Source organism: Myotis brandtii, unplaced genomic scaffold, assembly GCF_000412655.1.
Source record: "Myotis brandtii unplaced genomic scaffold, ASM41265v1 scaffold36, whole genome shotgun sequence".
Taxonomy (NCBI): domain Eukaryota; kingdom Metazoa; phylum Chordata; class Mammalia; order Chiroptera; family Vespertilionidae; genus Myotis; species Myotis brandtii.
In genome coordinates, this window is record NW_005363836.1 from 4,252,155 (window position 1) to 4,264,665 (window position 12,511).

Below are 12,511 nucleotides of genomic sequence, written 5' to 3' on the forward strand. Positions count from 1 at the left end.
ACTTTCCACCTGCATAGAATGGAGGTAAAATTAATGCCTTCCCAGACACCTCATTTTTACCTCATAAAGTAAAAATGTTTTAAGCTAATCAATAGAAAAGTATGTGCAAGCTATAAAGCCCTCTGCAAATCTAAGAAATTATTATTATTATATCATTATGATAGAAGTCAATGCTCCAAGTCTTTACTTTTTATGCAGTTGCTGTAATTTCACTCTTGCTTTCAAGCCATGTGGACTATATATATTCACTGCAATTCACCAAATCTAAGTCCCCAGCTCTGCAAAAACCACACTTGGACAAATGTGATAAAAATGGACTGTATGCCCATCTGAAGTCTTCTCTGGAATGCAATTCAGTCAGAAGCCATTATGGCACTAGCAAATATTCTGAGAATTCATGAAATCCCACAGCCAAAACCATGATTCATTGCTCCAATGCCAAAAGCATTTGGCAGGCTGTATTTGGAAGTCACAATACTGGCTACTTTTGAGGCTTGAAATGGGTCCAGGTGGACTCATTGTGGTACTGCCTGCTATCACCCTCTGGAGAGATGGCACCAGAAGTCCTCAGAGTCTCTTCCGACAGAATTTTCCTTCTTTCCTCTTGGGCCTTGGTTAACAACATACCTTTCTGGACTAACAGATAACATCATGTTTTAGGGTTTTTCCCCACCCCTCGGGCATTGCAACATAAATATTCTACATGAATCTTATATAAAAACTTTGTGAAGCAGTCCGGATTTTCCAGTACCTAACATGCCATTTAAACCTCTAAGGATGGATGTAAGTGAAAGTGACTTCTTCACACTTTTCTTAGGTTCATCTTCAATGGTGGTGTGGTTCTTCCTTTGAAACTGAGCATTAAAGGAGATCATTCTTTCAAGCAAATAGCACAGTTCAGTTACAGTTTCTTTCTTTCTTTTTTTGTTTTTGTTTAGTTTTTGTCATTTCAGTCTGATTTGCAGAAGGAAGTTAAGGAAAAAATTATCATCTATGATCACTCTACATTTCCTATAAGTCAAATGGAATACATATACACAAAAAGCTACAAACTCCACGAGTTGTAGTGGTAATGTGTGGCCAGGTATGCTGTGGCATGTGTGTGGGAATCAGGCATTCAGACCTGGCCAAATGTCAGACACTTCAGATAAGGAAGATAAAAATCTTCTGCCTGAGACGGAACTGTGAAATCTCACTCTGCCTTTCCAAAACATCAAAGCCGGTTTCACAAGCCTATGTGGTTCATGAAAACCTTTAAAGGACCACAGAATGTAAGAGATAGAGGGACCTGGGATGTCATGTCATCCAGGTGACCACTTACATCCTTCTTACAGCACCCAGGGCCATAAGATGCTCCAAACACAGTTTGAACACTTCCAGGGATTGGAAGGACTCCCTTCTAGAACAACTCAATCTGTGTCTGGAAATTCTATTTTTAGGAAATGGGCTATTTTGTTTTAACTATACCCAATGTCTAAGGCTCAGCTTAACCCTGTGGGTAATGTCACCTACCTGAAGTGTGTACCAGTCCTGTATGTCAGCCAGTGACAATCCAGTCTAACCATTTGTTGGCCTGGCACAACTCTCCCTTCTTAGTTACAAAGTAATCGGTGGAAAGTCTGTCCAGGGTCTGTGAAAATCCAGATATATGTTCTAGCCTATGGATTTCCCCCTTTAAATGTATCCCCACCCAAAAGAAATAAAGCAAATCTAACATGACATCTTTATTCTTACTAAACCCATGATGGCGTCTAGTAATCAGTAATTTGTTTAAGTGTACAGAAAAACTCTGTTTTAATATTTATTTTTTTCTGAAGTTTTGTCTACAAAGTACATTAACCCACTAGTTTAGATTATAGACTCTGCCTTACCCCTGCTTTGAAGAATTTAAGCTAGATTTGGGGTATATTCTATCTTCTAGCATTTTTCCCATACTTCATAGCTCTTCTGTAGTTTACATTTACTTCTCATTGGATACTTTTTGCCTAATGTGCTTGCCATGAGCATCATTTTCTCTGCATTCATTTCAGCCAAAATAGCCTCACAATTTCATTTTTAACACCCTCCTTGTCTTTGGTGAGGGTGCATAGTTCATTCACAGACCATGGGACTATTTGCAAACATGCTAGTTTGTGCTGACAAGCCATGGCCTAAATGGCATGCACACACGAATGTACAAATCGCATATATGGACTTGGGTGAGAATTATCCTAAGTAACAGACAGTCTGCTGGGTAGTCTACACCTATAAAGCATGGAGTGAGAAGCAAGAAATATGTTTTCAATTTTGGTTCTGTTCTTCATTCTAGATAAATTATTCATTTCCTAGTGCAACTTTGTAGGAGACAATGGCTGATGATTATGCTGATCTTTACATATACATCACAGAGCTTATATGAACTGTTTAGCCTAAAATGACTGAAACATTTTTAGCACTAAAATAAGATATAGCAATATGATGTGATAGTATGCAAAAGGTAACCTAAGGACCATATTATTCACTTTGAGAGAGAAAATTTCATTCCATTCTCACCAAAAGTATACATGAAATAACCCATATAATATTATATATTATTCACATATATGCCTCTATATGATATACAGTATCCTTTTAGCATAAAGAAGCCTACCTAGTTGAATAGATGATAGTATGCAAAAGGTAACCTAAAGACCATATTATTCACTTTGAGAGAGAAAATTTCATCCCATTCTCACAAATGTATACATGAAATGACCCATATAATATTATATATTATTCACATATATGCCTCTATATGATATACAGTATCCTTTTAGCATAAAGAAGCCTACCTAGTTGAATAGTAATACTGAAACACTGCAAAATTGAGTGCCTTTCTTACCTGCCATTAGTTCACATTTACTTTCATTGAATTCATGGTGCAGCTGCATCCCTGGAAATGCTTATTTTCACTGGCCACAACTTCAGCAAAGAGAGGTTCTGCTGTTTCTGTTTAAACTCTAGGCTTCTGTGAAACTTCTGCTGACGTTGGGATGCACATGGGTGGAGGACAACTGGTTTCATTGATCAGAGTCTGGTTTCTTCTGCTTTGTTTGACTTGGGCATGCTTAGCTTCCATCTGTCTGTCATCCTGTAACAGCATCCAGAGCCGGAGTATGTGGTATCTCTTGGGCAGGAAGGTTAAGTCCCCTGGCACAAATCGCATTCAGCAACTGAATAAATAAGGCAGCTTGAAGATGGGCTTTTATTCATAGGAAACCAGATAGCCTTTTTGATGATAAAATATTTATTCTCTATTATCTTGTTGTTGCTAAGACTACTGTGCATAGCACATTTCTTAAAAGGAACTAGGGTGCTAAAGAGGTTATAGGTATTAGTAGAGTATATTTTATTTTGAAAAATATCCTGAATGACATTCTATTGCCCAGAATTGAGTGTAGTTTGCCATTTAAAGTGGGTTGAGATCACAGCATGTCCCACTTTAAGTCAATACTTTTTATTCTTCCTTTTAATCATTGCTTTCCTCTAAGAAACAGCATCTTTCCTTTATAGCTTAAGAAAGTGAGGCCAGCCCAGCCGGTGCGGCTCAGCGGTTGAATGTCGACCCAGGAACCAAGAGGTCACCAGTTCAATTCCCAGTCAGGGCACATGCTTGGATTACCGGCTGGATCCCCAGTAGGGGTGCGTGCAAGAAGCAGTCTATTTATGATGTTCCTCTCTCATTGATGTTTCTATCTCTCTATCCCTCTACCTTCCTCTCTCTCTAAAAATCAATAAAAACATATTTAAAAGATAAAAGAAAGTGAGGCCAACCCTGGCTGGTGTGGCTCAGTTCATTGGGCATTGACCCGTGCACTGAAAGGTTACTGGTTCAATTCTTAGTCAGGGCACATATGCCCGTTTCAGGCTTGATCCCCAGTAGGGGGTGTGCAGGAGGTAGGAGGCATGAGGAGGTAGTCGATGGATATTTCAAGGTTCTACTCTCACATCAATGTTTCTCTCTCCCCCTCCCTTCCTCTCTCTCTAAATATCAATTTAAAAAATCTTAAAAAAAAAAGTGAGGCCAAACATGGAGTTATTTGTAAGACAGTGAGTGAATTAATTGTGGAAATTTAGATAAATCTAACTTCTCTGAGTGAACATTTGGCAATAACATTATTTAACATACTTGTATGATTTTAACTATTTATAAACAGCCAGCTAAGCCCTGTGGGAGATCCAAAGGTCTTAGATAGGACCTCTGCCCCTCAAGAGTATCTGCTTAGTGGGGTTCACTAGCACCCCATGCAGATCACTCTTCACCACGGCAGGCTCTGATAAGCACTGTGAAAGGAATGCAAAGCGCTAGAGGGTATGGGGTTATGAGGAGGTAGTCGATGGATATTTCGAGGTTCTACTCTCACATCAATGTTTCTCTCTCCCCCTCCCTTCCTCTCTTTCTAAATATCAATTTAAAAAATCTTAAAAAAAAAGAAAAAGTGAGGCCAAACATGGAGTTATTTGTAAGACAGTGAGTGAATTAATTGTGGAAATTTAGAGAAATCTAATTTCTCTGAGTGAACATTTGGCAATAACATTATTTAACATACTTGTATGATTTTAACTATTTATAAACAGCCAGATAAGCCCTGTGGGAGATCCAAATGTCTTAGATAGGACCTCTGCCCCTCAAGAGTATCTGCTTAGTGGGGTTCACTAGCACCCCATGCAGATCATTCTTCACCACGGCAGGCTCTGATAAGCACTGTGAAAGGAATGCAAAGTGCTAGAGGGTATGGGGTTCAGACTGGGGGTTTCCAAGAGGACTTTGAGGACCTGCTGTCTTTGAGTTGGACCTTGATGAATAATCAAAGTAGATAACATTTATTGAGTGCTTACTAAATGCCAGCACTGTTCAAAGGACTTCAAACTTATTAACTCTTTTCATTCTCATGATTAACCTTTTAAGTCTTGTATTCCCATCTTATAGTTGTTTACATGAGGCATAGAGCAGTTAAATGAATTTGTCAAAGGTCATAGAGCTAGTAAGTGATGGAGTCAGAATTCAAATTCAAGGAGTCTGGCACCAGAATGCTCATTCTTCACCACAACATCATGCTGCTCCCTGTCAGGGATAAAAAAGACATCACCAGGTAGATTCAATTATGGAAGCAGCTCAGCTACCGCCGTGGAGTAGGGAAAATTCAGGAATGTTTGCAAAGTCCAAATCCCATTAGTGTGGCTTGAACTTAGGAAAAGTCGGAGTGCGGGGGCGGGTGTTGTATAATGCAAGATACACACAAGGAGGATTGGATTTAAGAGGAATTTGAACATCACCCTGAGGAACTACAGTGGGGGAAGGTGTGTGCATGGTAAGATTTTTGTCACAGGAAGACCTTGTGAAGGGGAGGATTGAGTAACTGAAGAGAAGGACATCACTTAGGGATCTATTAGTTAATTAAATCATTCAAAAACTATTTTTTTTCGTGTCTCCTATGTTCCAGGCACTGTTCAGAGTGTTGAGTATGTAGCAGAAAATAGGGAGACAAGATAGACAAGGCTTCCAACCTCATTTTGTAAAAGAATATGGACAGTATGTAAATAACTGGATAAATAAGCAAGATAATTTTATGGAATTCTGAAAGAAAGAAAGAAGTTGATGTGATGTGATGTAAAGTGACCATAGGCAGAGGATGGCCACTTTGGAATGGTGGTCAGGGAAGACCTCTCTGAGGAGGTGACATTCCAACTGAGGCCTGGATGGCAGAGGAGCCAGGCATGGGCGAAGTCAGGACAAGGTCCATCCAAACAGGATTTGGGTTCATCTAGCATTCCAAGCAGAGTCAATGCAAAAGCTCTGGATTGAGAAGGAGCTTGGAGAGTTGATGGGACAGGAAGGATGCCCAAAAGAAGTGCTTAGCACAAGCTGGGGAGTGGCGTACCTGCAGAGGCCTTGTCGAGGAGGGTAAAGCATTTGCATTGTATTCTAAATGAACTGGGAAGCCAACAAAAGGTTTTCAGTAGGTAATAGCTTAATCCATTGTATATTTTGAAAAGGTCACTCTGCATAGTGCACAGAGATGGATTTTAAGGGGACAGAAGTTAAAGCAAGAAGATTAATTAGGAGCCAAATTGCAGAAGTCCAGACAAGAAAGAGATTATATGGCCTAGACCTTGAGGGAAGAGAGAGATGGATAGATTAAGGTTACATTTTGGAGGCAGAGCTAAAACGTTTTGACTTAGGGGAGAGATGTGAGAAAAAGAAAGGTACCAAGGATGATTCCAAAAATTTTGGCTTAAGTAACTGAATGATGCAGTGGCAGGAATTGAGATGGAGAGAAGTGGCTTGGGGACAGGATATTAAGACTTCTGCTCTGGACATTGTGAAGGTAGTCCTGGAGATAACTATGCAGCTTATTTGAGAATGCTGAAATGTGGATAAGACAGATGGATACAAGACAGATATCTAAGTAACTGACCGGGGTGATAAAATATTAGTGTGAGGGTTTTGATAACTTTAGGTTTTGAGTCTGAAAAAGTGGGAAGGTGGCAATGCCATGAATCAAAATGATGAAAGGGTAAGAGGAGTGTGGGGAAAAGAAGGATTAATAAAGGCCAGGAATCTGGAAGAAATTCCCTTTTGAATAGTGGATCAGCACACATGCTTTGGAATACGAGAAACTTGGGTTTGAATTCTACATGAGTCATTTATCAAACCTGTGTGCTATTCAATTGCTCCATCCTCAGTTTTCTAATCTATAAAAGGATAGAAACAATTTGATAATGATAAGATAATGATAAAGATTAAATGAGATTATGTATGTATGTAAATGATTAGTACATAGGAAGTATGCGGCATATATTATTGTTACGCTCTTTTAATTGCCACCATAACAATAATAATACCTTCTGGGATGTATTTGATTTATATCGGTTATTACTAAGATAATAATGTTGTGGTTATTAGTTCCTTTAAAGTAAGGCTTGCAAGCATATTGACCCAGATTTTAGATTCAGTGCTCCTTTTTGTTATATTTAAGTATTAAAACAAACTCAAAATTATTTAGGTACTTATCCCGTCTAAATAAACTGAGGGTCAGAAAGGGTGACATGCCCAAGGTTACAGCTGGGAATTCTAGCCTACCTGGAGGAGCCAGGACTCACACTAGATCTGACCTACTCCAAATACAGTAGCCCTCCTTCCCTCTTATCCACAGGAGATACATTTCAAGATCCTCCATCGATGCCTGAAATCATAGATAGTACCAAACCCTACATATACTATGTGTTTTTCCTATGTATACATAATTATGATAACATTTACACTACTCTTGCACTTTGGGGCTATTTAAGTAAAACAGGGGTTACTTGAGACAAATACTGGGATACTGCGATGGTAGATCTAATAACCAAGATGGCTACTAAGTAGATAAGGAGAGGGTAGCATATATTGTATTATTGAGGAATTCTACTCCAAGTCATACTCCTTGGGTAAGTGGTTATACTGGACAAATGGATGATTCAATTTAAGATTCATAGATTGTTTATTTCTGGAATTTTCCATTTAATATATTTATACTGTGTTTGACCATGGGTCACTGCAACCATGGGAAGCAAAGTCATGTACAGTATATGGGGGGACCACTGAAATTCTGAACCCTCCCCTGAATTGGTAAAAAACATTTTTGTTTCAGTTTGCCAGTTCTCTGGGATCTATGCTGAATGAAAAAAATCTGTTTTATAAAAATGTTCTTAGCAAACCACCACCATGGTTTTCACAGTGTGAAACAGTGCATCTACTTGAATTTTCCAGTGCTGGACAGCATTCCCCTCAGGGCCTGTCTTTGGAGGAGATGAAGAGAAACCTTCAGTTCTCACCTGTTGACAAATATGGTAAGTGTACACATTCTTCAGACTAATTAAGGAAACTGCCCAGGAAGGTGATATCTATTTGATAGCGAGGTGGGAAATTTCTATTTTGTAATAACTAGAAATGAAGGTCGCTTTTAAAATATTACAAAAGTGCAAAGTTTGATCTTGAAGTTGTATAATTCTACCTTTACCTTTGAGTTTAATAATGTGTGAGAGTGTGTGTGTACATACATGTGTAAGTGTGTGTGCAAGTATGTGGGAGCATGTGTGCACATGGGAAAATGTACAACCCTTCTTAGGAAAATCATCTCCTGCATCCCGTGACATTTCAAACACACCGTGTTGCCACTTGACCGAGTCCATGCCTCTGAGCCATGGGAGCATGTGTGCACATGGGAAAATGTACAACGTTCTTAGGGAAATCATCTCCTGCATCCCGTGACATTTCAAACATACCGTGTTGCCACTTGACCGAGTCCATGCCTCTGAGCCCCACATCACAGGGATGTAGGGAGGGAAGAAAAAAACATGAGAGATGAGTTTCTGCACTTACATCATATGTTGGGGGAGTGCTTCCCCTTTAACAAGCACCCAAGGGTAAAAGATACACCCAGCCATTTCCTCCAAAAGGTGGAGAGAAAGTAAGAGCCTCACTGATGAGATCCATTTTGCACAGGACTGCTTTAAAAGGAATTAATAAAGCTCTTTGAAGTCGTTAACACAGTGCTATGCAGGCCCCTGAAGCCAGAGGGTGGACAATCGCCCTTATCATCAGCTGCCATATGAATGTGCTGGGCCTGTGGCATCCTTTTTCCAACCTCTAAGCCTGAGAGGCTCTGCATTATTTGGAATGTTAGCTCAACGGGCTCATTTATTCATGGGAACTTCCTCTGACAATATGGAGGACTGAAAAAAAAAGTATGTCAGTTAAAGAGATCAGGTTTATTCCAAGCACTGGGTTTGGGGAAGAATAAGTTGGATGGCGTGTTCCCAGTGCTGTGATCTAGATGGCAATCGAGCCCGGAGGCCCTCAGCTTTGGGATCCTCACCAACGCACCCCATCTGCAGAGTATCGCTACCTCAGGCATTGGGAAGCTTTTAAGACACAGAGGGGAGAATTATTCTGGATAGATGCAGACAAACTATGTGGGAACACATTCAAGGAAAGAAACATTGTGCTTCTGCTCCCAACACATGCACAGAATGCAACTGAGTGCTTTTTATCATCAATTTTACTACACAATTGGCTAGTCCAGTAACAGGGGAGATGTTCTCTGAGTGTTACATGTTTGATAGATATAATATCATGTTCTCACACTTTTACAGATGGGACTGTACAACCACAGAATATAGGGCACCCCATGAAATGTACGCTTTGACCAGGAGTCTTTCCTTTCATGATAGAGTTTCAAGATGAAGAATCTCTTCGATTCAACAATCTGTTTCTTAAAGGAATAAGACTTGGAGTAGAATTCCGCAAGATGGAGAAATAAGACAAAGGGATGCAATAGTACATAAGTTGCATTTTTCTATGCCTATCTGTACCAAGGGTAAAAGAAAACATGAGGGTATTTAGATGGAGTGGGAGCCCCGGTAGACAAAGAAGATATATTTACTGCCCTCCCCTAGGAACATCAGGCTGTGCAAGGAAGAACCCTCTAATTGCCCTCCATTTCCACTTCATAAACCTGTTGTGGTATAACAGCAACTTTATGAACTGTTTCTTCTCCCCCGCCCCACACCCCAAAGAGCAGGGCTAGAGTTCACCCTAAAGTAACAGGACATGTGCAGACATGGTTCAGTCTTTTCCTAAAGCCTGTGGTCAGATTTCACTTGGGTGCCCCTTACGCTGAGTGGCTACCCAAGAGCAGCAAATCTGTCCCTCAACTCTGGCAATGACAGCTTCAGTAATAAGTGACGACACCCACGCCCTTCTGATTTCGCTGCCCCTCCCTGGAGGAGAGCCTGCCCACGCTGGAGGGAGGTGCGCTCACTATCAGATTTCCATTGGAGTGATGTGGGGAGAGAGGCATGGAGCATTGCAAGGCAGTAAAATCCCTTGTGTTACATCAGAAGGTTGATTACAGTAATAAAAGGATTACGACCTTATTAACACATCTATCCATGCCCGAATGCAGTCACAGTTTCAGGCTGGACAAAAGGAATATTTTTGCTCTAGGATAGTGATGGTGAACCTATGACACGCGTGTCAGAGGTGACACGCGAACTCATATTTTTGGTTGATTTTTCTTTCTTAAATGGTATTTAAATATATAAAATACATATCAAAAATATAAGTCTTTGTTTTACTATGGTTGCAAATATAAAAAAATTTCAATATGTGACACGGCACCAGAGTTAAGTTAGGGTTTTTCAAAATGCTGACACGCCGAGCTCAAAAGGTTCGCCATCACTGCTCTAGGGTGTCTATTTTGTTCGAGTCCACCCAGAATTAGGACTCAGGAATGTGTGTCCTGCTTCCCCTCATCTCAGCCGGGGCCAGCCCCACTGAAGACCAGTCCGCAGCAGCAGCAGCAGCTATGGCTCTCCTCACAGGAGAGTTTATATGCTGCCTAAGAGATTCTGACAGAGATCTTTCTTATGAAAATAAATGCGCATATCCAGCTGCATATTGCTAGATGTCTTGATGCAAATGTAGATGGCTGAGTCCTGAAAACTCCGCTATCAAAGGGGAGCGAAAACAGCAATAGGTATTGACAAATGTGCCCATTTCCCCAGAAGCAATGAATAGCTTCCTCGCTAGGAATGCAAAGGTAACTGCTTCCCTTCCTTGCCCTGAGTCCTCTAACATAGAGGCCAAATCCTGAGCCACTGGCTCATGTTCTGGACACACCCAGGTCTATTGCTTCCATGAGCATCAAATGCCACTGGTTTTTAGACCTAAGCATTAACATCCACTTAAAAATTGGGCTCTTAGCCCTGTCTGTTTAGCTTCATGGTGGAGCATCAGCCTATGAACCAGAGGTCATGGTTCGATTCTGGTCCGGTCCGGGCACATGCTCATTGAGATTTTATCTCTCTCTCTCTCTCTCTCTCTCTCTCTCTCTCTCTCTCTTTCTCTCTCCCTTCCTCTTTGAAATCAATAAAAACATATATATTTAAAAAAAGAAAAAAACAAAAAAATTTTGGGCTCCTAGGTAGGAAAAAACAAACCAGAGCCAACCTACTCCAGAGAATGTCTCTTTCCTTTATCCCTACTGCCATCTCCACCTTCCCTTTTTAGCCATAGTTTTTTAGTGCTCACTCTGAATCAGACCCTGTACTGATTGACTTATGTGCCTTACCAACCTTATGAGTAAGTACTACTCTTTCTCCGATTTACAGATAAAGACATGGAGACTTAGAAAGGTTAAGTTGACAAACATCCCAGAACCAGTAAATAGGGAAGCCATTGTTTAAACCCAGACTTGCCTGCCATGGAAGCCCATGTTTTTAGCCACCATGATACATACCATCTTTCTGAACTGTACCCTTCTTTATTCCAAACTCAACATGCCACCTTGCCAGCTTGGATCCAAAGCAGACAGCTAGCATGTATGTTCCTCTGGTCTCAGCTCTCTGTTTTCATTTTAAAATTTGCTTTTGTTTTACAACTGCTTGCCAGCAACCCTTGTCTGGACTCTGTATCCATGAACCAGGAGAAGCTGCCTGGCAGCTGTGCATGGCACTGGGTGAGGCTGGTGGAGAATAATGGGGAGATGGACTCAAAGGCCAAGTAACAGCTGAACTTTTCTCACGCAGGCTACGTGTCCGATCCCATGAGCCCGATGCATTTGTATTCTTGCCGGAATAGTGGCAGCTTTGAGGACAGCAGCTGACAACATTCTGCATAGACCTAAGGAGAGTGTTCCCCCCAGACAGACACAGCAGTTTCAACCATTGCAGACTTGCTTCCAAATAGAATATCTTACCCTCTAAAATCTCCTTAACTTTGCTTGTTTACACCAGTCCTATTTAATTCCCTACCACAAGTTGGGCTTTGGATCTGTAGCCAAGGAATGAAATGCAAAAGAACCAAGACAGAATGTACTTGAAGAATTGGTTTTAATTTTGCAAGTGAAAAAACAAATGTATGTTGTTACTTGGAGATGGGGCCTAAATCTGTGGTGGGCACAATTGTTTTCCTAGACTGAATTATGTAGACTTGTGTTCGAGAGGCATGGGTTTGATTTCTTAGAATATTGTTTATTTTCTTATCTCGTTATGTTACTTTTAGTGTCCTGCTTGGTAATTAAAGATTCTTTGGTGGCATATAAAATTGGTTCAGAAGTGTGTTTCATTCCAACAAGACTGCTACTAAGTATACCTCCTTTTAGACATATTGGTAGAAAAAAAGCTATGACCTTCAGATAAAGAAACTTGCATAAATATAACACAACTATTTAGCCTCCTTTTCTACATCTTCCCAAGTTCTCTGTGCTCTGCTTGGTCAACCTGTTGCCGTCAGAGCAAGGTGTCATAAATGCAATTGGTACAATTATGAGACTGGCCCACAAATTCAAACCTGCCATTCACACAGAGTCTGACTTAGAGTCTGCCTTCAGAAAATGAGAACTCTGCTCTTCATGCTTATTTCAACCAGAAGACAGAACTGCTTCCACCAAACAAAATAGTTTTGCCATTGAAATACAGACTTGGAAAAATAACAGGGAGGAAACCT

At 40.5% G+C, this 12,511-nt stretch overlaps 1 protein-coding gene across 1 annotated transcript in view; it reads left to right on the forward strand.

Annotated features, from left to right (window-relative positions):
- The window catches only part of LOC102250129 (serine/threonine-protein kinase TNNI3K), a 317,621-nt gene extending 305,509 nt beyond the window's left edge, over positions 1-12,112 (forward strand). The window contains exons 25-26 of the mRNA XM_005871916.2: positions 7,772-7,851; positions 11,593-12,112. Of these exons, the coding sequence (XP_005871978.1) occupies positions 7,772-7,851; positions 11,593-11,669 (157 nt within the window). The 3' untranslated portion in view covers positions 11,670-12,112. The remainder of the gene's footprint in view (positions 1-7,771; positions 7,852-11,592) is intronic.
- The last annotated feature ends 399 nt before the right edge of the window (positions 12,113-12,511 follow it).